Source organism: Amblyomma americanum, chromosome 4 (assembly GCF_052857255.1).
Source record: "Amblyomma americanum isolate KBUSLIRL-KWMA chromosome 4, ASM5285725v1, whole genome shotgun sequence".
Lineage (NCBI taxonomy): Eukaryota > Metazoa > Arthropoda > Arachnida > Ixodida > Ixodidae > Amblyomma > Amblyomma americanum.
Window position 1 is genome coordinate 54115316 of NC_135500.1, and position 27361 is coordinate 54142676.

At 44.9% G+C, this 27361-nt stretch overlaps 1 protein-coding gene across 1 annotated transcript; it reads right to left on the reverse strand.

Annotated features, from left to right (window-relative positions):
* Positions 1 to 46: 46 nt before the first annotated feature.
* LOC144130121 (uncharacterized) lies at positions 47 to 27047 on the reverse strand. The gene is made up of 9 exons (XM_077664134.1): positions 26695 to 27047; positions 21891 to 22346; positions 8939 to 9049; positions 7600 to 7806; positions 6606 to 7097; positions 5703 to 5996; positions 5038 to 5364; positions 3043 to 3359; positions 47 to 2247 (listed from the first exon to the last, which is right to left on the reverse strand). The coding sequence occupies exons 2-8, from the start codon at positions 22342 to 22344 to the stop codon at positions 3301 to 3303; spliced, it is 1944 nt and encodes a 647-aa protein (XP_077520260.1). The 5' UTR covers positions 22345 to 22346; positions 26695 to 27047; the 3' UTR covers positions 47 to 2247; positions 3043 to 3300.
* Between the last annotated feature and the right edge of the window lie 314 nt (positions 27048 to 27361).

Sequence of the window (27361 nt, forward strand, 5' to 3'; positions counted from 1 at the left end):
ACGATGAGTACAAACACTAGACAATCCACGAACACAGAAACACAAGGACAGGTGCAACACTAACTACCGCCTTATTCTTCTTGAAACCACGCATATGTATACCTTTCGCCACCCTTCCACGATAAAATAAAAAAATAGCAAGTCATATGAGAGAAATTAACATCGGCGTGTACAGGGACAGGGAAGTATCGATAATGAAGTCTTCTGCTTTTTTCTTAATGTGATAAGCTGCTAGGGACAACCGCGCGTGTTCATTTCCTGCTTCTGCCAAGAATCAACGTCTCTTGGAATCGCAGTGTACAATTGCTGCAATCATTGATGCGCGACACAAGATGTGCACCTCTGTCTACTTTACTCTTTACATTTAGCGCATGCTCCTCTAGTTGCTCACTAATACATCGCCCTGTCTGCCCGATGTAAGTCTTTTCACATGAAAGAGGGAAGGCATGCACTACTCCGATGGTGCGTTGGAGGAAAGGCGACCTGTGCCTGATTTGACAGCCATGCCTCCCATCACCGCACATGCGGGATCACAGCGTTTGAAGCTTGCTCGACACAGAAAACACCAGAGGTACACCATGCTGGTTTGCACGTGCGATGATGGATGCGTATGTGTGCAAATTTTGTTTCAATGCCCTTAACTAAATCCAATTCATCAGACACTCACCGTAGGACTCATGATCAGCTTTCTTTCACTCATCTTCGAGTGAACACTGCGTCAACAACTTCGTCCGGACTGCCAGTGCAATGCAGAACCCTAGTTCAATGAAGGTGTCTCCCGTACCTTCATATTTTTTTCAACCCTTATTCTTATAGACTAGGAGGCAGATTATAGAAATTACACACTTGCAGCACACTTGCAGCCCGCATCCTCAGGAACATACATCCAGCACATAGAATCCAAAACCTGGTGTGGGTACGTGGCCATCGCAGGGTGGTCGCAATCGAGTGGGCAAACACAGTGGCCTAAGCGTTTTCCTCCGGGACCCTCCATGGCCCCTGATAAACACTCCCACTCAAACATGTTCAGTGCCTAGCACGTCTTAACTATTCTTTTCCCGCTAAGGACCCAAGACAAAACTAAGGAGGTATACTTCCGACACCTTCAAACACAGAAATTCTCACATTTATTCAAATTACATGCCACAGACTAAGGGACTTCTTTTAACAAGAATACCGCTTGTGTGGCGAGATATCCAATCTATATCATATTCTCAGGGCCTGTCAGGTCAATCCTAAATAAATGGGCATTTGTGAATCAGAGTGGTGGGAAGTGGTTATGACAAGCTCGCAGCTAGCGAATCAAGTGCCGCTCCTCGGCCGACCAAGGTCAACCGCATCAATCAAAGGACTCCCGAACTAGGGTGTCGGGAGGCGTCAATACCCCCTCCTAACGTGTCAATACCACATTTTCGCCACCACCACCTTACTATACCGAGGCTTTTCATTCCACTTTGGGCCCCAAGGGCTCAAGCTAAACGAAGGCTGTCGGCAGAAATGCCACGGAATTGTCTCTGAGACTTTGTTTCATAGTTCGAGAGATGGGATTTGTATTGTACATATAGGAGTTGGCACACATCGCCAGTCTTTGGCCCCATATTACAGTTCGCCCAGGCGAAGAGGGGCCTTGCTCGCTTCAATAAATACATGTTTTAACAATAGGTCTACACACACTTACTGTCGTTTGTTTATTGCTTCCTCGACTGAGCCGACTTTAGCATCGGCCAAGATGCCGTCACTAAGATTGTTTAATGCCGATGCCGCAGTGGTCTGTGGAGGCGAGATGGTCGGCATCTTCGAGAATCCACTACGCTTGGTCTGTTCTTCAGAGAGTGAACACAAAACACGACAGAGAGGAAGAAGACAGTACGGAGAGCAGCCTCGGCCACTTGGTGGTCCCTGACAACGGTAAGAGTCCAGAGGAGGATGGTGGATAAACCCTTTTTATATCAGCCGCATATTTATCGGTCCTGGTAGAGTCTACGCATCCTCTCCGCATTCAGCTCTTTCCAACCGAAGAGAGGCAAAGCTTATGGTCTCGCACTGGCTCCGTCTTCTCGTCTTTGCACGCGGTAACAGTGCCATCGATATTGTCAGGCGGCCGCCGCGGTTTTCTGCGCCGTCTCCTGTGGGCGCATGCGCAGTACACGCTCACGAGAGTCACCAGCGTGGCCCCGAGGCAGCAACCCAAGACGAGCACAGTCATGGTCAGTGTCCAGCGTCCGCGCTGTGTGGTTTTCTTGAGATCTGCGAACAAATGGAGCCACGCGCATAAGAAATACAACCCCAGATGGTTCTGAAGGTTTCTTCAAAACTCGCGTCTCATATTTTGTGGAACTTTGCATCTACAGAACGTGGAAAAAAGAGAATGGTCATGCCTAGTGCAAAGAAACATCTCACAGAGGTTCGAGAACGTTAATAAAATAAAGTCGCTATTAAGCATTTTGCAAGCATATTTAACGCATTATGTCCTTCGTGCAACATCAGATCGATGCAATGCCTTTCTATTAGACATACAGTCAACATGAATGGCGGCCTTTAGGCAAGAAGAGGCAGTGTCAGATAAATCCAAAGAAACTACGAAGACAATGTAATTTCTGGCGAATAAGAGGTTGTTACATAAAAGCTGAGCGGGTAGCGTGGTGTAATGGTGCCTATCTTTTAGTTTATTTGATGCAGTGTTCCAACCTCACGATAATGCCTGTTTCAGGAGTGCTGAGGGCTCACTGAATTTAAAGAGCCATTGTTTAAGCATGTAGAAGCAGCTGAACTACGATTTTGTAGGCAAGATACATTCTTAAGCAATTTCCTGTTTTTTTTTTGTTGCTGAAATGTGTGCTATCGTTCAAGACCCTGTTGTGCCCTTACGATAGAAGGTAGACCGCGTAGGAGACCTGTCAATAGCCAGGTAGCTGTAGCATTTATTGCTGCAGCCTATGTGGCATTAACTGAGTCACAATAGCCAGCGTCTGGGCTTTTAGTATTAGTCAAGCGTTATGCAAAACAAAACAAATTAAAACGAACGCTTAGCCAAAGGCTCACCTCCTCTTTCCGTGAGGGTCTGTGCCGAACTCAGTGTTCTGACGTATGTGCGGTAGCTCGCATCTGGAGGCATCCGAACCACAACCAGGTATTCGGCTGAAGGGCGAAGCCTAGTGACAAACAGGGGACCCATGCCTCGGCTCCAGAAGCTTCGCACAGAGCGGTTGCCTGTCCCTGCGTCGAACACTTCGACTCGTAGCCGCAGTTGATCCCGGAAAGTGGCCGTCTTCGTGTCGTTTACAACAGGTGTCCAGCAGGTCAGGGAGAAGGACGTGTCCGTGTAGTTACGTTGCATGTCAGGCTTGAGAAGCCATCGCCTGCAAGAGAGCCACCATGCGTCACCCTTTTCTTCTGTGCTACTAGCGAGTAATCGATGACGTAACGGTCACAGCTTCACTAAAGCGTGCAATCGAAATATTCGTCTGAAATCTTCCTTTGCACCGAATGCAAACACATCGTCTTTCTTGTGGCATAGCTCTCTTGTTGAAGCAAAAGCTTGAATTAATAGCTACTTGGAGGCGAAATTTTATGGGCCGTGTACTGTGCGATGTTAGTGCACGTTAAAAAAGTCCAGGTGGTTGAAATTTTCGGAAACTTTCATTACGGTGTCTCTCATAGCCTGAGTAGCTTTGGGACGTTAAGCCCCGTAAACCAAACCATTACAATCTTCGCATAGCGCTGCACTAGCCTTTTATTTTTGGGATTCAGTTTCATGAGTATTGCCCTCAATACAGCTTCATTTCCTGCCTCGCAGTCGCCTTCCAATAAAGGAGGATAATCCAAGTACTTAAATTTGAATTTTCTTCTCTAAGCTCATAGATATGATGTAGCTGGATTTGTTTGATGATGATGATGTTGATTATTATTATTATTATTATTATTATTATTATTATTATTATTATTATTATTATTATTAATATTATTATTATTATTATTATTATTATTATTATTATTATTGTGGACTTTTATGGCGCAAGGGCATCTATGCCCAAAGAGCGCCATGGCACTCAGTTGCAATTTGTTTGTTGGGAACCAAGGGGGAAATCAGTGAGCAAGAGCAGGATAATATGAGATAGAAGGGGGCCAATAACAGCTCGTTTACGAGTTATCGGTGATGGCGACATGGAGTCTGTGCGAAAAGCTAAGCAAACGGTTTTATCTCTGTCTCAAAATGGCGTTGTCTTCTTTGGAATATAAACTTATAAAGTGCACCTATACCGACATTTTATGACCGACCAACATTGCCACCCGCATCGCTATGGCCAACTATGCACCAAAAAGGGTAAGCGGCACCCGTTGTTGACGATTTCACTCAATTGCCTTGGGCTCCTGTCTGCACTAATAACACGCCAGCACTGGTCCGGGGAAGCTCCGGATGAATGAAAGCAGTTTGCGGCTAATACAATATGCTGCTTCTTTTTTACATACTTTGTAATAATATGCTCGGTAAAATGCCTGTGATATATAATTTCCAAATATTTTTTCTACATTATATCTAGGCTCCTTTCACTGGCGGAGCACGTTTGACACAAGAGCCGCCGATCGTCATTGGCTGGAAGTGAGACTTTAGAGTTGGCCGCCTTAATTCACATCTGTGCCTGGCAAAAGAATGAATCGGGAAACGACTCGTTGCTAAATACGGCCTCCCTGCCGTCTTTCCTCGCAAGCAAATCCTGATAATATTTCACTTGTAGTTACCAATGTACGGTTTTTCGGCACCCATGTACTCTAGGATCAATGGCGTTTGTTTGAGAAAAGAATGTGTTGGCGTGCACAACGGCTGCTGATGTGATTTCAACGCTTCCTGTGAGATTCATTCATACAACCCCGTCCAACAAAGGCGAAAAAAGCATTTGAATATGTAACCAATAATACCTGCGTCCTATTTTTTTATTTGTTTTTTGTGAAACTATTATCTGTTGTACCATTGAACGCTTTCCTTGATAAGACGTGAAGCATGCGGTGAAGGGCGATGCACAAGGAAAGGAAACTTACTCTTGTGAGCGAACTTGAAACGGCAGCGCTTCGTCTGCATTCCCACAGCGTTCTCAGCCCAGCATGCGAGGGTGGTGTTGAAGAAAGAGGCATTGAAGGTGATCTCCAAGCGGTCAGTATCTGTTACAAGTGGCCTGCGAAACTGGTTTCCCCGCAACAGCTGGCCTTTGTTGCTCGACGCCGTGGAAGTCTCGGAGTCGTTATCTGGCAGCCAGTAGTAGCGCAGGCCATCGCTGGGGTCGGCTCGGACGTTGCAGGCCATGTTGACGGGCTTGCCTTCCTCCACAGTTATCGTGGCCTCCTCTGCCCCTTCACATCGAGGTGAATCTGCGCGTTTTGTAATAAACGTTGAGTGTTGAATGGCATGGCAGGTTGTCTTCTCACAGCTAGACAAGTTCTCGAAATGTAAAGCAAACCATTTTACAAAACGTTTTCACGTCTTGAGTTCAGTCTTACAGAAGGTCTCGACTGCGCGTCAGAATGACGTGAGGATAATAAACTACAAGGAAATAAACATAAACATGAGGGCAATAAATACATTAGTAGATTACACGCATAAATTTCAAAATGGTCACAATGCTGGACAAAGGCAAAGCAGACCTAAATAGAAACATTTAAAGACACTACGCATTCTTTATGCATACAGCTCTTCTCACAATACATACATCGCACGCGGATGTGGAGTAGCTTGCTATCGACCTTCTCTCCGCCATTTCTGGTTACGGTGCACGTGTAATTTCCGCTGTGCCTCGGATCCACTCGGCGGATCACGAGGTAGCGTGACGTCACCACCGTGTCTTCGGCTGGTGCTGTACCGAGCTCGCGGCCGTCTTGACTCCAAGTGACATCGCTGACTCCCGAAGCCGTGACGACTGAGCACTCCATGTACACATCGGCTCCCTCGGTGATGTGATTGGCGTTCAGACCGGTACCTAGTTTGATATTCACTTCAGGCTTATCTGCGTAATGAAGAAATATGTGGAAAGCAAAGCGTTAACAGGACCAATATATTAAATATCGCTCTCGATCACACGAGCCTAGGAGGAAAAGCGACTGAAGTTCTGAAAGGCGCAAAAGACACACACACAGAAAAAAGGTGGATGACACAAAGAGCGCCACAAAGGCGCTCTTTGTGTCATCCCCCTTTTTTCCTGTGTGTGTCTTTTGCGCATTTCAGAACTTCAATCATGAACCAACTAGCCCCAAAGCAAGCTCTTCTGCAGGAAAAGCGAATTTATTGCGTGCAGTCTACTTCGAAGAGCTACTAAATATGGTATTTCTAACCTGATTTATAACTCAGTTTCTTTCGTGGCGGCAGTGAGGAAAAAGGTTTCTTGGTTTCGTGGTGAGGGAGTCGGTGTGCGATTTCTACAATCACATGAAGCTCTTTTCCTCTTCCCTCTTTTCACCGCTTCATCCATCCCTCATAGCGAAGTTCAGCGACCAAAAGTGAGGTGGTTACCACAACTTTCCTTTCACCATAACCTTATATTACTCCACGGGCCTCATTGTTCCTCACAGTCAACACCAACGTTTATAAACGTCGAGACCAGAGGCTGAAAACTTACTTGAGATATTCACAGTGAGGTAGCGACGGATCACACCCCTATTTTCAGGCAGGTATTCATTGGTTGCACGACACTCGAGCAGTTTTCCCGAGTGTTCTAAAGACAGCAGGAGAAGCACGCTAGTGGTAACGTTTCCCTCGGTGCGAGTATGACTCAGGCTTTCGTCCAATAACCGTCCATTTAAGAACCACGTGACGTTGGCTTGCGGCCGACTTCCAATGGCCTGGCATTTGAAGCGGCTGGGAGCGGGAAAACCCGCATCCCAGTCGTCTTTAGAATCTTTGTTAGATGGTCGGGAAGCCGCAGAAAGGTCGTGCGATGAGGCTGTTCCTGAAGCATCCGCTGTCTGTTCGGGTACTAGCATCGAAGACCTTGTCGGAGCCGCAACCCCATTCGGGAAACCGGCCGTTGCAGAAGCAGCCAACATCACCCAACCGGGAGCGTCGTTTCTGACGGGTAGCCAGCTCCAGACCACAACGTCCTTGGGCGCTACTGGGAAGGGCGTGTCAAAAAGAATGAGAAGATGTTGACGCTGAATCGCTTGATCTGAACCATCGAGCCTTTTGTTGCCTTTTAGTTTATGGTAATAACCTAAGCGCGCGAAAATGATGCGTCATTAGATAAGCTAGCGCTCCAACAAGGGTATCTTTTGTATATGATAGACCAAGCTAAATGGTATCAGTAAATGAATGCACAGGGGTAGTAAAGCTCACGCAATGCAACTGCTTGGCAAGCTGAAGAGACACGAAGCTGCGGTATTTCATGAGCATGCACAAATTTATGAGCAAATGATTTCAGCGCTAGGCTTACCTAGGTTCTGAGAGAGAAGCGCACTGAAATGACAGACTTTAACATACTTGAACTCGGGCTATCTTCAAGCATAATATTCCGATACTGTTCAATACATCCGACGCCTGCGTCATTCCTATAGAGTCGTGTGCAGTCTTCATTGGTCGAGGATGTTGAAATGGGGACGCCAGTTGCACGTACTTACGGAACATGTCGAGCAGTACCGAACTCTCGACGGGCCGGGAGGCTTCGCTGGTAGCGACGCAGCTGATGTTAACGAACAAGTGCTCCCTCTGTAGCGGGCCAATCTCGAGGAAGATTTCGAGGCTGCCACCAAACGACGCGACGGTAGCTGGTGGCCGGTTCAGTGTCTTGCCATTGAGCCGCCATTGTAATGCCACCTTGTGATGGGCTGTAGGGGCAAACGTAGAGCAGGTCGCACAGGTTTTCTTTTACAAATATGAGGTGCGGCTAACATGAAATACTTTTCCCTAATGAACTGAATTTGTGACTTTGTGTTTCTGTGGATACCGTCGACTAAATCTTCGCTACATACTAGGTCTTACACTGAGTGGGGGACCTCGAAAACTGGTGATAAAAACAATTTTGGAATGGTCGCAATTCCTAAATAGCTGACTGCATTGCCTAGAATAAATATAGTTTATGTAGCTCGAGATCAGTGGCGTTATGTAGTCTGATAACAGTGGCATAGCGCGGCTGCCCAAACATGCGACCGGCTAAGAACACTGCGATGTGAGAGTAGACTCCTTCCCTTAGCCGCTCTGTGTGTGTGTGGGAGCTTAGGAAATATAATTCGGAAGGTATTATGCTCTAACCGAAATCAGCGTTAATAGCAATAAGGGCATTGTCCAAAGAGATTGTCAAATTTTCTCTATCAACTGATGGGTTTTAAAGATGTCTACAAGATGTTTCTTGTTTCGTTATGTTCTATGCTTTTCCTTTTGAAACAGCGAAGGTACTGTTAAAGCTCAACGCATGCAAAAGTACTCCAAGCAGCACAGGATATCGGCCCAATAATGAAAATGTATTGCCAAAGGCTGATCCTACAACGGACCAGTGTGAAACCGTCCTTTTCCAATACTGGTCTAATTACCTGTACTGCTTATAACATAAACCTAGCCCCATTTTTCGGCCCACTCGACTGAGTCACACCAAGGTCAGGTATGTAAAATGTCGGTAAGTATACGCAAAATGCAATTATTGTTATAGACCTACAATGCTAAGGCGTGTTCGGGGTGCCAAATGCTTTGTCCTTAAGTATATCGACTACTGTACAGGCTTTACTCATTACATGTTCTTCGCGGGCACAAGCTGCGGACTTTCCTTTGAATAAGTCATAAGACAACTCAATATCTAACTACATCGAATATATCGGTTATTATTTGATGAACAAGGTTTATCAAGCTTGCACAATCGATCTGAAGTAAATTAGAGCTATTGTATTCTGAATATAGTTTCATAACGCACTGTGAAGCGAGGAGGTGTTCATAATTGACAAAAGCACTCATAAATGTCCCTCTCACCTGAACGTGCAGCACATTTCAGTTTCAAGGCGTCGCCTTCAGCGCAAGACCCTGCCGTTTGATTTAATACAACACCTTCTTGGTCCATGATGACTGGAGGAGGCAATGGAACTGCAATTGAGAAAAATCAAACTTAAACGCCAAATATCATTTAAGGGCGTCAGCACTAGATGGGTCACAGGAGAAAAAAGACGGGACGTGCGGATGAAGCCTCGCAGTTCCTCGGGTGAGCTCAGCTAAGTTCACAGCAGCGTTGCGTCAGCTGTAGCCGAATGGAGAGAGGGTGTGAAGATGAAGAACGAGAAGCGCGGTTGCGTGCACATGCAGATTCAAGAGTGAAGACGCGAAGGATGAATTAGCCGGAGGTATGCACACTGTAGGTAACTCTAAATCACGGAAGAATCCGGTCGTTCGACATAAACCGAACCGAACGACGTGAACGCTGAGCTGCACAGCAACCCAAAAAAAGAGAGAGCCAACGTGAGTCATCCAAGTCAGCGGATATAGCAAGAAGGCAAGCCAAAGTACAGTGACGAAGACAGTATAACCTAACTAAACAGGGTGGAGAAGCAGATAAATAGCGAGCAGCGCGAAGAAGACCGAGAAAGAAGAGGTGAATTATGAAATCATTGGCGAAACGTGAAGGCGAGAGTAACGTACAAGTGGCTTCAGAGATCGTCGAAAAGAGAGAACAGCGACTCGAATCGCTACAAGCCGCTTAGGGACTTTTTCTCGAGAGGAAAAGCAAGGTATGACTCGAGGAACATTTCAGTGCAACACAAAGTTACAAGCTTATGAAAAGATGAAGATAGGTTAACAAAGATGAAGAATACCAAACGTCCTATCGCTCATAAATAGCATTTAGATTAAGCTCGTAAATTCGGCTCCAATATTCTTCTAACTCGAAGCCAATGTTATCTTGCGGTATCTGTAACACGCCACAAACCCATGAGTATGAAGGATGCAGCCCTGCGCCCACATCTCATTGAAGCCGCTGAGGAAAAAAAACAGAAAAAGCAGGAGGGGAGGGGGTGGGATAGTGGTATGACTTAGAACGTCGTCGACAGCGTCCTTATCTAGTGAAAGTCTTCCATGTGCACAGTGTCGTAAAGTTTAGCGAAGTCTTTACCATTTATGCCTACCTGCACTGCATCCGTCTTCTCCTTCGTGGTGGTCATGCAGTAAGAGAACCACGGCGCACATTTTCTCCTAGCCACGATAACAAAAATTGTTGCTTTTTAAAAACAAAGATCAGCGCGATTCTGAAATCTCCCTGGTGTGAAATCTGCAAAAAAAGCGGGCTACTGCTATTGAAGCATTATGGCTTTTATAAACATTAGAGATCAATCACGCGATTGTTTGGTCTGTTACCAATCAATCATGGGCGTGTTATTATATGCGAATAGAAAGAACAGCGCACAATTCATCAATGCGGGGTTGCTGGGTTGAACCATTTAATAAGCCTCCATCACGCGGCGGGTGTTTGGATTCCATTAGAGAAGCGGTCATGAGAAAATATCAGCGCCGGAAGGAAAATGACGTAGTGTGTCAGCTTCTGTTACCAAAGCAGTTTATTGCGCACGATCAATCAAGGATGACTGTGCTGGTAGCGTATGATTATGTGAAATGACCACAAGCTCTCAGCCTGCACCACAGTAGAGTTTGCATGCTGCCCACGACCGCCAGCAAAGGTACGGAATTTATTCTATTCCGAGAAGACTCGGACATTGCACTTTTTATGCAGCATTCTAGATTGTTGTGAGTTCTTCGTACTGGTTAACCCTGCGCGTGGTACTAAGCCAGCAAAAGGTGCTACTTGCTCATCTCAGCCTCGATGCCAAAAACAGCCGCTAGGGTGTAAAAAACGTCCACGAAGCAGCGCGGATGAAGCAGGAGAGAAATGAACGGACGTCTTTGTTGAGCGCGAACCTTTGTACCCTCTTCTGTACAAGAATGGACGAGAGTAATACCATTACCCCGACAGCGGCACGTTCTACACTGGTGACACCGATATCTAGTGCGCATGAGGTGGAGCTCGTGGCCGTGCATGATAAAGAACAATTCTGGAGAGGAATAGCTACAAAGTGTACCCCTGCACATCTTGCTTTCGAATTTCAATTTAAGTGCTCAGAAAAGCCTGGCGATGTATATTTGCCATGTACTTAAATTCCGTCCGCTTTTGTTCACCTGTTGCCTTTCCTGGGAAAACATCTGAGTCAACTTAACAGAGAACGCGTCTCGTTTAAGGCAAATGCATGCTAATTTCAACGCAGTGGTAGACATGCCACAGTGACTAGCTAGAACAGCGTAACAGTACCCCGAACCTCACTTACCCAGGAGCAATTACTCAAGAGCAACTAGTTAACAGGCTTTTTTGTACTCGCGATAGTCTTTCCTTGCAGGCGGACATACGTAACATGGTAATGGAGGGCTCTGGATGAATCTTATATCAACTAGATTCCTTAATGAGCCCCGGAAGTGCAGTACATAGCCACTTTGGCGGTCCACTACCACATTCGTGCGGCCGCAGCGATTGGAAGCGACACTGGGGACTAGTGCTCGCAACAAGAACGACATACAAATAGCTTGCCTTGGCTGTGCAGATCAGGTATGTGTACACTGACATTTACGAACAATTAAGTTATTGCAGTCACTGATATATTCACACGAATGCTATCTGGCTTGTGTGCTCCGAATACATGCCGCAATTTCTGTAACCTAAAATATTTATGATCTTGCACACCATCATCAGGGTGGACTGGTTAGTGCCGCGAGATACTGGTGTGACTGCTTTTTATTTCTCGCTGTCCCCAGCCACTGTAAAGTGCAATACCAAGAAAATGCGGTCAAATTAATTTTACGTTGCAGTGCTTGTAATATCCTGAGAGCAGAGAGAGAGAGACGGTAGCCAATTTATCACAACTCCATATCGGTACTGTTTGAAGTGTTTAAGTCTTCTCTTAGACAAGACAAGTTTTAATGAAATTTTCTTGGTCGGGCACTCAATAATAATCTTCTATATCTTGATTGTAAAGGTTTTGCGATCCAGCCATTATAAACATTATAGAGCGAGAATAATCTTCCAGGGAAACGTTCAACAGCCAAATCTGCCATAGCCGCATATTTTTTCGCGGACGTTGTGGCAGATCTTCCTTCTTAGTTATATAAATTTTATTTATTTTAAGTACCCTAAGAGCCCGTCTGGGCATTACAAAGGGGCTTGGGGGGAACAGCAAATAACAAGAATATTCAAATGTTCACTTCATACATAATACAGAGAAAAAATGAATGAAAGAAGAAAGTGTAAATATGAAATTGGGTCGGTCTTATTCATCGTGGGCATAGTGCAGCGTACAATAAACAAAAATATCATGTATACGTGCAAGGTAAAGCAAAGGTACAAGGCGTCAAGTTCCAACAGACGACAATGCTGAGCCTGATTCAAGAAATGTTAGTAACAATGAACGGAAAGACGATGATTTGTTAATAGCCACAATGCTAGCAGGTAAAGCATTCCACTCCCTCATGGCCAAGACTAACGGGGAATGCTGATATTTCTTTGTGCAAGCGAAAACTGTTTGAATTTTATGCGCATGGTCGGTACGAGATGATATATGATGTGCTGCTGCAATGCGCTTGCGTGCAAAATATGACTGGTTGTAGTAGAGGGAGTGGAACCATGATAAGTGAAAGAATTTGCGTCGTATGTTGAGGTCCAGAAGATTTAGAAATTGTTTTACTGCAGTAACGCTCTGGTATGGAGAGTACGACGATATTGGTGAAGTCTGCGTACTTTTTCTGTATTAATCCGAACGCCTTTCAGAATACGAAGATGTGTTCTAATATGCACTACGTGCACTTCTCCTGCAACACCGCGACGCCACTCCAGTCATATATTACTCACCTGTATTGCTTCGCAACTCAACTAGTATAAGTACTCGCTGTAATATTTGATGTTGTATCAAACACGGATCGCTTTCTTGGAAGCTGCCAAGTGATCGAAGCGTTTAGTTCGTGTTCTTCGCTCGACGAAGAAGCACGTAGATCCTTAGGCGATTTTACACTGGGAAGAAAAAGAGTTCCAGAGGCAAAAGACGCGAAAGATATATAACCTTGCCTCCGTTTCGCTCGTCGGCGCGGCTGCGCAGCACAGTGTGTAATTTCTGCTTTCATTCTTTTCTTCCCAAGTTTGTAAAAGATAACGTTTTCAAAAGCGACGCTATTCTACAGTGCGGCAAGAAATTCAGTGGACGTAGGTCGCCGGTAAATTGCTGTCAGCCGCACGGGTGGCGCAACGCCTTTTGCGTTCGAGCTAAAAGCTTTTGCTCTCGACTGTACGGCGTCCCTTCCGTGCTCAGGCAGGAACTGCAGAGCCAGAAGACCGCTAAAAGACGAGCTAATCTTTGATATTATCTTCGCTTGGTGTCTAACTGTATGGTCACTTGACACAAAATCTTTATTTTTTGCTTTCTTTTGTCAAATTGTTTATTTTTATTGCTATATTGGTCAATATCGTGGACCTGAGAGGCAAAATTTAGAAATGGTAATGTAGGCTATTACGAGAGGTTGGGGAAAGCCAGCGTTTTTCTTATCTGTTATCACAATTAGCTTGTGGCCCAATTTCTTAACGAAACTCTAAAGTATGAAACTTAGTTTTTTTCTTCCCAAGAAATATATTGATGCTAGAGAGCTTCACGGAATATCATTGCTTATTAAATATCTGGTGTTAATTCATGCCATTACCTTCTTACACGCTGATAGCGCCGCCATTTGCTGCAGTTATTTTTTACACTCCTACATTTAAGGCTGATTCTTACAATACACAGATAAAAAATTACACGGGTCAAGCCCTACTCTTCTCACGTTTGAGAACGCCAGCCTCAGCCTGAAACCAGTATGAAACGGGGGCAACAAAACAGAGTGAGAAAATCCAGTAGTGCCTAACAGTGAGCGGCGCACATTGGATACAAATAAGCTGGGAAGGCTTCGGGCCCATAGATAAAGTTGTGAGGCGTACAAATACGACGTGACAACAAGCGGCGAACAAGGCCACAAATGCCGGACTGGAGGCAGCATTCGGGACGACACACCAGTCGAATCCTCTTGATACACTGCCGACAGTACAATGCTCTGCCCCAGCTGAAATTCCTGTTGCTTGCTGCTCAGTAGTTTATATGAGAACAGTATTTTTTGCTTTGGTTTTAGCACTGAACATGTAATAAAAAAAGATCACCCGCAGAGTTTTTCTTGCGCAGGGGTCAAGCACGTAACAGCAGTGGTTGCAGCAGTATGAAGAGGAAGGAAACGGAAAATGAACACGAACAATGGCGCCGTAGTGAAACAAAATTTCCGCTGATGATAACCATCACTCTAGCTATGCCCCTGCAGAAGCCCTTCCCTCTTGTATGTATGGAAGAACAAGCATGCCACGATTACTAAGGTGAAGAAGATGAAGAAGAAAATGAAGGTGAAGATGAAGAAGAAGATGGTGAAGGTGAAGATGAAGAAGAAGAATGAGAACAAGGTGTTAGTATTCCAATTTTTGTGTCCCAACCACACCTTTTTTTGACTAATCACTGGCCACGTTATCAGTTTCCGCAAGTTAGGTTCACGCAGAATCTGTTAGCTCCGCTTCAGGTTGATCTGATCTCCTTGCAACGAGTTGCTGACACGCAGGCTGATCCCGTCTTCTATTACGACTTTATTTTCCCGTCCCATGAGAAGCATATGCCCGCACATACCCTAAATGCTCTTCTTTCTGAACACCTACAGAATTTTCCACATCATACTGTTCTCTCCACTGATGCCTCCGGCAGCTGTGAGAAGGCGGCGATTGGCATATATTCGCAGGATCTAGATTGGAGCTACTCCGTTCGTATCCCTGATTATACTCCTATATTCTTCGCAGAGTTTTTGGCCATTGGTTTGGCTCTTCTCAAAATTCCCAGACATGTCGCACGGGTTCTTATTCTCACAGACTGCCTTTCAGTTATTGTCTCTCTCCAAAATTCGGAAAAATCTTTCTTGGCTCGTTCACTTAGGTTTTTTTGTTCCGAGCACAGTGCGCGAGATCCGTTTGGTCTGGGTACCTGGGCATTCAGGCGTCTATTTTAACGAGGTGGCTGATTTATTGGCAAGGTCAGCTCTCAGCGCACCTGTAATATATCCCGTCCCTTACCTCATTCTGTTAGCAGCTTCACGTTTCCAGCGGTTCCAACATATTTCAGCCACTTTGAGTGATCCGTTGCTGAGTACCGTGGACTTTCAACACCTAAAGTACACATGGAATATCCGGTGGTGTAAGTCAAGGCTTTGTGAAGTGTCCATGACGCTCCTGCGATGTAGAATCCCTGACTTAAACTTGTACTTATGCAGGTGCGGGTTCGCTGCGACAAACCTTTGTGTATCATGTGGGCAAGTTGAATCAATCGATCATTTTCTCCTCTCTTGCCGGCGGTTCGCGGTTCAGAGAAAGCAATATCTGGAGGTTCCTCTTTCGAGACTAGGACTGCCTCTGTCTCTTACAGTTCTTCTATCGTTCGGTGCGAGTGCCAAGGGATTCCCGTTAAGCAGTGTATGCGGCTACCTTCACGATTACATAAGTGCAACTAATCGATTATCTTGTTAGCTATACACAAAATTCTTTGGCATGTCCAAAAAAGGCTAGATTGATTCTATTCCGGATGACTCATACCTCTTGAATTCATTTTATTTTTCCCAATTTTTTTTATCTTGATTCAGTCTTCTGACGTTTCCTTCCCCGCGCAAATGCTTCATTGGCATTCTACCCTATACCTTGGCCAATCCCCCCCACGTGGGTATGTGCCATATTACTTGAGGAGAAGAAGAAGAAGAAGAAGGTGAAGGTGAAGAAGATGAAGAAGATGAAGAAGATGAACATGAAGAAGATAAAGAAGAAAAAACTGCCGAAGTGTGGAAGCTGCGTGGAAGAAGGGCAAAATGGTGCATGCAGTTATGTGCCGTGCCGCCGCGCCTGTCCAAACTTTAGGATATCACTCATTATTTCGACGGAGACGCACAGGCGGAGAATTCACAGCATTAGCATTTCCCAGTGGTTACCAGACCGTTAAAGGTTTATAAGGAGTACTTTCTTTACTTAACGTTTTTTTTCTATCTAGCGTCAACTGGCGCTAAATTATTATGCTCCTGAGCATTGCTTGAGTTCTTGAGACCGTAACATAAATAGGATGATTCAAACTACACGGCGCAACACGTAGTTCCAGGTACAGGTGCGCACGAACTTAAGAAAAATCGAGAGAATTCTGAACTTTAGTCTGCTTGAAAGGCTGTAATTTTATGAAGGAAATTATAGGCTCTTGCCTTTCAACCAGCGAAAATAATCGTGGTTGCTATTTTTTTCTTCATTTCCTTTGAGTCACGCCATAAGACGGCGGACGAAACAACAATGTTTACTATACTACGGAGCCTGTTTCTTAATAACTTGGTCCTCTTACATATTTCGAGAGTGTTTCGGTATGTTATCATTTCACTCTGTGCGCCGACATAAACAAGTTGACATGCTCAGCCGCCTGCCTTCGATGCGCATTAACGTACGTTTAACGCTACCGTCATGCAGCTTAAGGCTTTTGCTGTCTGCTTACAGGGCCCTTGACAGTGCCTCTCCCTTTGAGTCATGCGCTGCCAAACACACAGTTTAAAATTAATTCCCCTGCAACAAATTCGAACGCAAAGCGTTTTATTTTGTAGAAGTTTCGTACGGACCAATCTTAGTTTACTGCAGGCGTGATAATAATGAGCCTGATTTTATCAAAGGTTTCAAGCGCCAGTCGTTGATTTCAGGGAAGACACTCAGAGAGTGCAGGATTCAGCTCCGCTATATTTTTTGTTTAAACTCACGCAATAAACCTCAGTTAGAGGAGCTCGAAGTGCAAATACTGAGCCAACTTGTCTCGTGCATATTAACTTGTGCAGCCCACATTTGGAGATCAAAGCAAACGGTTAATATGAGACTGTGGAAGGTGTGCCAAAAATAATCAAGGGATAGAAAACAATTATGTCGTTAAGGTGCTGCTGACCACTACCAAAGAGAAAAGCTTTGCCTTCAATCGTTAGCAAAGGTTCTCCAGGCTGCGGCTCCGTAGTTAGTCCTAGCATGGTCAAAAGGACGGCAAAGCCAGATGATTCCCTCCTGGGATACTCTCCAACGTATTGTTTATTCGTCTGGCGATTATGTTCGGTTTGAACCGCGTAGCTTAGAGGCTTTGAGTTCCACCTCACGTAAGCATGGGTTTTGCCGCTGTCGATGTGTCTTCCCTCGCTCATAAGCACACCGCATCTCGGCTGCTTACTGCGGCTGGTCCAGTCGATGCGCACTGCCTTGGCAAAAAGAGCTGCATGCCGCACGCGACCAACGCTCTGAGCAGCAAAACAACGAAGTGGCCACGGACGCCTAAAAAATGCGAGACCTTGTCACGTGGTGTTGCTGCAGCGCCCCCCCCCCCCCCCCCCCGAACCGACGCTTAACCGGTTATGATCCATTAACATCCCAAACCTCCGCCATCTCATCCCTAAGCCACAAAATAGAAGCAGCCACGAGCCGTGATCAATGCTAGTACTGCGTTGTAGCTGTGCTGTGACGGATGGCGTGATGTCCATCGCGGGTGAGTTACTTATAAAAGCTTTTTGTCTTAAAATAAGCATAGAGCAGAGGCGAAGCTAGAGTTACTACTGTGCTCACAGAAATCAAATGGCAAGAACGACCATGGGTGGAACGTAATATCCGCACAAGAGATCGGATCCGCTGTTTAAGTTAAAAAAGAGGATTCCAAAGCAACAAAAACCACGCAAGGCAGCGAATCGCGGATTGACCGGTCCGAATGAAAAAATAGCTCTACAGGATTGATGCGTCTGGAGCAGGTACGAGTTAGTGCGATAACTGCAGTCAGGAAGATCACTGTCTCATTGTGGGCTTGAGCTGGGTGGTTATGATGGCTGAGCTCACAAATTTGAGATCAAGCCAGGATCGCTTACTTTACTTAAAAATAACCAGAATAGCTTTGAACATTTATGATTCGCCGAAATATTCAAATATGCCGTATTCACCGGTTCAACTTCTTTCATTTCAGCCAGATGCGGCCAAAATTTCAGTTAGCAATTGTAACTCTTGCATACACCTTTTCTGAAGACGGTAGTTTTTGTATGAGTAAACTGTTCTTAAACCACAGCTGCCAGTGGAAACCGCGAAAAATTAAAACCTACAACTCCAGTGTTCCTGTTTTCAAAGATCGATGTTGCTGAAATCAAAGGTCATTGATGTCAAAATTATAACCAGGACATATATAGAAAAATTATGAACAGGTAAGAAGTGTTTAAATCTAAAAAAACAATAGAAAGAGGACGAAAGTAAAGTGTAAAACAGCTTTGCGAACACTGTATTGTTCAGTACAAGAAAAGAGTACCACCTAAATGTACATCTAAAGAATAAACAAAGTAAAACGATAATTCCATCATACAGCAGGGTATATCAAGATAGAGGGGGCACAATTCTCTTGCAGTGAAACAAGCTAAGTGCTGCCGCTGATCCCTCAAGCAGTTACCAGAAAGATCTAAACTCGGCTCGAGTCACGATGACCGCGAAATTTCGCGAACAGCTTTTTTCGTTACGCTTTGAAATTTAGGTAGACGTCGGCTGTCCCCAAAGCCAGCTACCATGCCTGTACTGGGGCCTTGTCAAAATGTCAATTAGACCGGCTTTTAAGCTGCGGTGCTGAAAGAAGTCGGGATGCGTCGCGCATAAGTTCACTTCAAGAATAAGGTCGCTAATGCGACCCGGCGTCAAAGATATATAATTGCTGCGGGGATTTTACCCGAGCTGTGACGCTAGGTGGATATGGAGACGGATATTCAGATCGTCTGTTACGTTTTTTTTCGATGTATCAGTTATTTGTTTTAACTTGAGCAAATAAAGGGTTTGGCAGGCAGAAGTCTTTTTTGTTTTGGGGGAAAAGAAATGGCGCAGTACCTACCTCACATATCGGTGGACACCTGAACCACGCCGTAAGGTACGGGATAAAGGAGGGAATGAAAGAGGACGGGAAGAAAGAGATGCCGTAGTGCAGGACTCCGGAATAATTTCGACCACCTGAGGATCCTTAGCGTGCAGTGACATCGCACCGCACATGGGCGCCTTTGCGTTTCGCCTCCATATTCTAAATTACTTTTCAGGGTAGGGAGCGGAAGCTAGGTGGAAGAGGCTGCACACCTTTTTTTCCCTGCATATAAAGTAAAGGTACGTGACAGGCAATACAGCGTAACATCAAAGAATAAATATAAGCAGATTTAGTGACAAAAGCGTGTTTCTTATTCGTTAATTTATAAGACAACTTCACTGTACACCGCCAGTGAATGACATGTAATTCGCGGCAAGGTAAGCTCACAAAACCGAGGCCAGCTGTACATCATCAATGGAAAAACAAGGTTAAGTGGATTGTATGAGACAGGGCTCGCGACAGAAACGGCACGGACTCATCGTGCTCCTTTAATCCCAGGAAAGTCTCTGCCCGTGAGACCTTCATGTGACGCCACCTAGGCGCGCTGTCTTTTTTGGAACGCTAAGCTCACCACACCTGCGACGGAAAAGCGTTCCTGAAATAATTCCGGGTGAAGGTTCATTTTCGCAAATGTGTCGACCCTGTGGATTGGCCCTAAGCGGCCTTGGCAACTGAAGTTCCGCGCAGCGAACTTGGCACTTAACATGAGATGTGAGTTATACAATCTCTCTGCGTGTCGAAGCCGGACCTAAAGCCACTAAGAAAATTTTACCACTTCCCAAAGAGAATAAATTTGAAGGGAATATAACACCGAGAAAATTTCTATTGGCCAATATATCATCAAGCTAAACAGCAATGCAACTCTGTCACAATACGAACAGACTAAAAACAAAGTGAAAAAAGTGAAATACTTGCTTATTTTAAATTTATTGAATCTGTAGAAATGCTCTAATCAAAACGCTGTGCTGATTAAAAAAATTATTGTATTTATGGATATAAAATTGACATAACAGGCTTGTTTTCTTGCCGTCCATTTATTTCTGTTGTAAAAATAGGCGCGTGCTAAAGTGAAGCAGCGGGTGACAGAATGATTGTAAGTCAGAGAATAACTAATTTTAGCGCTGTTCGAAATTCAAGCCAATCCCAGGAACTCATTCAGCGAGGAAGCACTTTATTCGCGAGCAACTGTGAGAATTTTTGCTCATTAACACTTCGGCTTGAGTCCAGCGTCGGCTAGTGCAGCATAGTTATATTAAAAATCGTGCACAGCGTAGCAACCTGTACAAGTCGCGCTCAGAAGAAAGTCCAAGAAAAAGAAAGGCGCCATGAATAAAGAAAAGCGATGATAGACTTAGCCGGAAAGAACTAATCTCGCTGACAGGTTCCCAACACGCTAAGTCCACCTTTATTGCTCCGATGAGAGGAGACGACAATCTTCTTGTTCGGAACATGTTTGTTTTTTTTTCTTTTAACTATGCGAGCTTTCAAAAACTGACATCGAAAAGAAGGTCTCAGAAAAGAAGGGAGACTTTTGCCAGGAAAATGTCGTCTATTTGTGAAACCTCCTGTTGAACAAGAGCTTTTGTATTCTTCTGAGCCGGTGTGCCAGTGTACACACATTTTCTTAAGAAAAAGTACGCGCTTTTTGTAGAGGTAAAGAGCCTTGTATGTTTCTTCCGCACCAAACAAGAAATTCACAGTGAAGTCAAGGGGAGGTTTCAAGGCTATCTGCTAATCGATTCTGTTGTTCTTATGTAATGAAATCAACTTTTTTTTTCCACAAAACTACTAGACGGGAAAGAGGAATTAAGGGCGCCGTTGTATCTGTTATTGTTGAACTACCAGAAGGCAACTCTGTCATTTGATTTATAGATCATGCGCGGGTGGGTAGATTGACCCGATCCAGACGGTTGTGAGTTCTTCGAGCTGCTTAGAATGGCAGGGACCTCTTTTGAGCAACGGAATCGTAGCCCAGAAGTTGCGAGTTTACCATTGTCACATGACGCTACCAGCCCTATGGCAACCACGTAACTTGCTGCCTTACACGACATTCGTGTTTAGATTTCTGATGATAACTCGGTATGGTACGTATCTAGGGATTAAAAACATCCGAAAGCTGCATAACAATATATCTGATATGAGAGACGCCGTAGTGTAGGCATTTGCATTAATTTAGACCGCCTGCGGTACGTCATCACTGACAGCGCACAGCAAACGGGCATTTTTGCAGTTCATCTCCTGCTTCATCATAAACTAATAACCCGCGCAACCTGTACATTTTTCTTATTGAGTAAATATTTTTGAGTACATTACCTCTTCCCCTTATCTTTTCCTGTCCCCTCACCTCTTTCATTTCATTTCTCCATCCTGCCTGCTATCCTTCAATTCCGCTGCCCGAGCTCAGGTGATTCAGTATCAATTCCAAATGCCGGGGCTATCAAAGACCTTTTCCTTCCTTTTTATTATTATTTTAATAAAGCACTACTAGTTCTACTTCACGTATATCAAAATGAAGAGTCACCACGCTCAGGATTCAATCCCGCGCACTTAGGCTCCGCAGGTGAACACCATATCTTCTAAGCCACAGAGCCTAAAAGCTTATAAAGACAAAGCTTAAGCTATATAGCGCCAGTACCATGATATTCAAGGCAGATATCTGTACCCAGGATTATTTTTAATTGGTGGTCACCTGTATATTTTTTGGTACACGACCTCTAGAAGAGCGCAACCCTTCTTCCGGCTAAGCAGGACGACGGATGTCATCGTATTAAGTTTTGTATTGACTGGTTAGGCCGGCGCTTTTAAAACAAGGAGAAGTCAACTAGAACGTAAAGTATTTCCTTAAAATCATTAAACCACGTTTAGTAGATCTACTTATAGCTGGCTGCGTTGGTTCCTATGATTGAGCAAAGGCCACTCACCTGTGACGAAAAGCTCCACGCAAACTTTGGTGAGGGTTACTCCAGAAGTTGCATTGTTGTCGTCATCGCGGTAGGTGACGTTGCAGACGTAACTTCCGGTGTCACTGCGATCCAGCCGGTTCAGAAGCAGCGCTGGTGGGTCGCTGAGCAGCGAAAAGAACGCCCGGCCTGACCACTGCGGCTGCTTCCAGTGGGTGCCGTCTACTAGTCCTGCACTTCCGGCTAGCACCGGGGTGGCGGGCATAGCTGGTGCCTCGAGTGAGTAGACTTGCTTCGCTTGCCGGTGAATATTTGAGTTGACAGACGAGTAATCGCTGCGGTTATTCTCATCCGTGGCTGCAAACTGATACCAAACAGCTGAGACAGCTCGTCGTGAGGCAACGTCGACGCGGCAGGGCAGAGACGTCTGTTCGCCCTCCAGGACATCGAGTCGCAGCCGCCCAGAGGAAGACATGCCTGCAAAATGAAACACCAAACAATTAAATCTCACTAAACATCGTGTCTAGGGCGAGCTGGATAATAACGCATATTGCACGGCAATCAAAGCGAAGGTAAAATTATTACCGCTTCCTCAGCAGAAGTGTCATGACGCTGGCTGCAGAGCTGCAATGTCGCAACCGGACGCAGTTTTGATATTCCGGGCCATGTCCAGCTTTCTCGAGCAAAATATTTGAAAATTAGAAAATTGTAACACACTGTTGTGGAAATATTGAAAAAAATGTCCCATTACTCTAATATATACCAAATCGTTCTTTTAAAGTGTTTCCATCGAACGCGACGAATAGTTAAGACTGCCTTAGAAAACCAATAGGGAACGCTTTTGACGATTGCAAAAACGTGCATGAAAAAAAAAGACTGCCGTCGGGTGACCTGTGGATATGTCACTTGTTACTGTAAAATCTTATATTATACGAAAAAATTGCGTTCATAAATGGTTTCCCGCTAAAAAATGCTTTTATCCAGAATTGCTGGGTATGTTCTTAAGGAAGGCTAACTTAGTCCTTTATTTCGTGGGATCGTATCTTTGGGTGAACAAAGTAGGAGAAACTCGCGCCATAATGCACCAAACACATGATGACATGAACTAGTAATAGTGAATTATATTAGCATCTAAAACGTGATAATCAAGATACACCTTTTAATATGTCGTAGGAAAAAAACATTCCTGCCCACCCGCTGGATTGTAACGATTACCTGTAGACCTGTGGGCACAATTGATCTTTACTGTTCTTGGGGAGAATTAAGGGAGCTTGGTTCAGATGTTACAGTCTTGAAATTTACAGTTTTTTGACACAGGCTGTGTGACCCAAGTGTCGCAATGCGATTGCTCTAGTGGGGCACGCAGTGAGACGTCACCTTCACTGTTTCGGTCTGCCCCGTATCATACCGTCATGAAGGTTTTTTTTTTCTTTGATGAAGTTGTTAAAGTTTTTAGACTTAAACTAGAGCTAGTACTGAGAATAATTAGCGATGAAGGTAGAGATTCTTTTATTTTGAACGACTCAAGAACGGTCTGGCCTGAGATTGCCTTGACGAATTTGTTTTGTCTACACAAGGATAGCTTAGGGACACTTTTCCCCATGCATTTATAACCGCACAAAGCGGGAAACAGGACAGCGGGAACCTTCTTCCCGCTGTGAACTTGGCGGTGCCCAGAGACAACGCAGATCAAGCCCACCTCCTCCGACATATGAGGCGGATGCTGAAACACCTAGTTCATCGTAGCGGCAACTTGACGGCATTATAGGGGCGTAGCGTTTAGCCATTCTGTATCAAGAAATCGCAGTAATAGATTCTCGGATTGTTTTAATGAGGCGGATGCGCTGCACCGTGCCACTTCCGCGTATTTATCCCCACAGCGTTCATTGCAAATTGCACCGTCAGACACTTAAGCTGCACCGTTCAAGCGAAAATAGGAAGCCCTGCGTTCCTGTTCCTCGGCGAAACCCCATTCAGTGAGACATTCCCAGGCAAGCCGTTATCATTTATTAAACATGGTGCAGAGCTTACGTAATTTCCTGCGGAGGAAGTAATTACAACTTTTAGGATTTAAACTAAGCATAGCGTTCACAAAGCGTTGTTGTTGAGTGCTGCATTTTTCATTAAAAACATCGTAGTTCGGACGCTCATAGAATAAAACAAAATTTCGAGTGCCCAAGACCGATGTATTTCATTCTGCGATATCATATCTCACTGGCATCGGAAGACCATGTAGCATTGTCTGCGTCGGTTTCAGTTTAAATGCCGCTAAACGATTGAGTGTGATGTTTTCTTTCGCTTTAATTTTTTTTCTTTACGGTATCTTTTTAGTACCCTTCGACCTGGAACTGCATGCCTATAGCCACGTTTACGTGAATGCGGCAGTAGCGCATCGCATTCCGTAGAGCGCTACTGTTTAAACGTGCCGCATCAAGTCTGGCGAGACACTGACCCTCCGACCAATGCTCATGGCAGAGGGGTCCAGTCATCCCCATCTTGAGCGAAGCCGCTTTGTTGTCCGAATAGGATAGGGGGCGGGGAGTTGTATAGCCACGACAGGGAGGAGGAGGGACACTTACAAACCTGTTTCAATTCACAGCTGAAGTCGATTTGCCATTCTCGATGTACCGCCGTCTGCCGCATTGATGCGGCGCGCTTTGCTAGCGCATTATCACTGTTTACATGAATACGATGCGCTGCTGTCGCATTCATGCAAACGCGGTTTATCTCTACTAATGAAAGTATTGTATTCACTCCAATATCTTTTTTTGCTACTATATTTTTCACAGTATCAACAAGGTGAAAACATCCCTGCTCAGAAGTGCCTACACGTGCCAGACCCTGCCTGTGCGCACAGTAAAGATATTCAGGCTTGGGATGTTGTGTATGTGTTGTAAACTGCCGCACAACACCGGCGTTATCGCTTTACCGGGTCGCAAGAGAGAAGCTATCACCCCAAAGCACTTTAAAAACAGAGCAAATTCAAGCGCCTGAGTTCCTAGCACCTTTGAGAGTCATCTTTTATACTCCTGTTCATTAATCGCTACTGCTATACTTTTGCAGCGCTTCGCCGCCTCGCTACTTAACCGGCACCCACAATTCAATAGATTTTAGTGACGGTAAGCAGTTTGACGTGCAGTAACATTTTGTTTGGTTTAGTTTGGGCTATGGGGCTCAACGCCCCAAAGCAACTACGGCTGTGAGAGACGCCGTAGTAAAGGAGTCCAGAAATTTCGACCACCTGGAGTTCTTTAACGTACATGACATCGCACAGCACACGGGCTTCTAGAATTTCGCCTCCATCGAAATTAGACTGCCGCGGCCAGGATCGAGCCTGCGTCTTTCGGCCCAGCAGCCGAGCGCCATAACCACTCAGCCACCGCTGTGGCTGCCGTAACATTTGCTACTCGTACTCTGCGTTGGCGCTGTTGCCAACACAGGGATGAAGCCAGCGTAGAACTTGAGAGAGTTTTCGATGGGAAATCAATTCTTAAATGACAGTCACCTGAGTATATTCAGGGGAACTGGGATTATAAAGATGCAGTCAGCATAATATGTCTCTTCGTTGTAGATGTCCTAAACAGTATGATCAAGAAGCGAAGAAAAGTCGATTGGGCTTTCGTGAGATGCTATCGAAAAAAAGGAGAGGTAACAGCGCCGCGGAAAGAGTTGTACATCAACACTTCAATAGAGACTAGTATTTCAGTACTGCAAGTGTTATTGAAAGGAATGAAAAATTTCTGTCTGCGAAATTTACCGATCTTTGCAATACTTTCACCAGACGTCTGCTCTAGTAGATCAGCGCTGTCGCTATTATCATGTCAATTTTGTGCAAGTTACTTTGATATTTTGTTATGGATAAAGTATTTTCGCTACCTGCGGTAGCAGGAGACACTACTTCACCTACTTCAAGTGATCTTTTCTACTGTGATTGAAAATGCTTTTTGAAGAACACTGCAGAAAGAGAAATACCAGTGAGAGTTTAAAGATAATACGCTGCTTTGCCAATTTAGCTAAAATTAAACCGCCAGTGCATTGTGTCTGTTTCACCCACTGAAGGAACTCGGAGCTTACCGCGAAGCCAACATCATCACTCTAAGCGGTCTTTCAATTAGAGAATTCATTTATTGGAAGTGGGGCTACTTTCTTTAATGAAAAAATAGACTACGTTAAGTTCAGGTCAGACGAGAATCCGCTACTGAAACAGCCGCTATATTATTTCTAGAGCATAGAAAAAACTTTTTCAGATGACTACAGCACTGATATATATATATATATATATATATATATATATATATATATATATATATTTCAGAGAATATATGCACCGCTAATAGAGAGGGACTTTACAGAAGACGCATTTCTGATCAGAAAAAAATTTTTAATCTGTCCTTGTTTCGACATTCTTCTCTCCAAGGCAGCAAATTACGCTGACGTTAACTTTTCCAACAGATCTTGAGTAGTAAACATTTGTTTTTCTGAACAGGTTTTTTTACGCACACACTTGTCCATTTCTCATGCGTCTATCTCGTAAAATTTTACAAATGAAGTCCTGGGTATCCAGCACAATCGCCTAATTCTAACCGTAAACACTAAGGAACTATGTTTTGTGAAATTAATGCGGTTTGCTTGTGCGCACTTTTGTCTTCCATCTCTCGCATACTCTATTGTACCTCTTTTTCCTGACAACGAACAAGACCAAAACGCGACAGCTGTTGCTATCACCGCTTTCCAGAAATATTTGTAAATTCTGGGATTTAAAAAGAGAATTAAACTAGTGCTCATTAAACATCCAACGAATAAACAACAATTTCAGTCCAGTAACTTCATGTTGGTCCACCTCGTCGCCAGTACTCCCGCTTGTCTTGCCCAGCAGAAACACCCTGACAACCACCAAACATCGCATTAAAGGTAGCTCCAGCAGACGAGCTTTCGACTTCATCACTTTGTAATCCTAATGGCATTCGGCGCTGAGGCAAATTGAAAAGTCACGCACAGCAGTCTCCCCCGGCCAAAACCTCTAGCAACCGCTTGCGTAAAAACAAACTCGCAAGCGTTTTCATGAGCTCCAAAGGAAAATGAAAGAGCGGAGGCTCGCGCTGAGTTCGCTCGCACGCGCCCCGCCGTGAAGTACCCGTGCAGTACGTGCGTCCGAAACGCGAGTGAGGAACCGAGAACGCCGTAGGGATCCACTGCGCAAAGCGAAGGGAAATGGGGAGCGACCGAACGGGTGAAGGGGAGAAGCAAATACGCCATGTCAGCGCCCTCTCTAGCGAATGCGCGGAACAGCACCCAGAGACGGCTAACCGTTCGCGCCCCGCCGCACCGTGACACCAATGCACAGAACTGTGGCCAATCGATAGTCTGGCGTCTCCCAGGCGCGGGTGCTGAAGATGTTAAGTTGGGCAGGAATAACTAGTAGTTAGAGATAGAAAACGGATATTATATAGGGCAGTTGTTAAACCTCCATGCATTATATATGTGAGAGACTA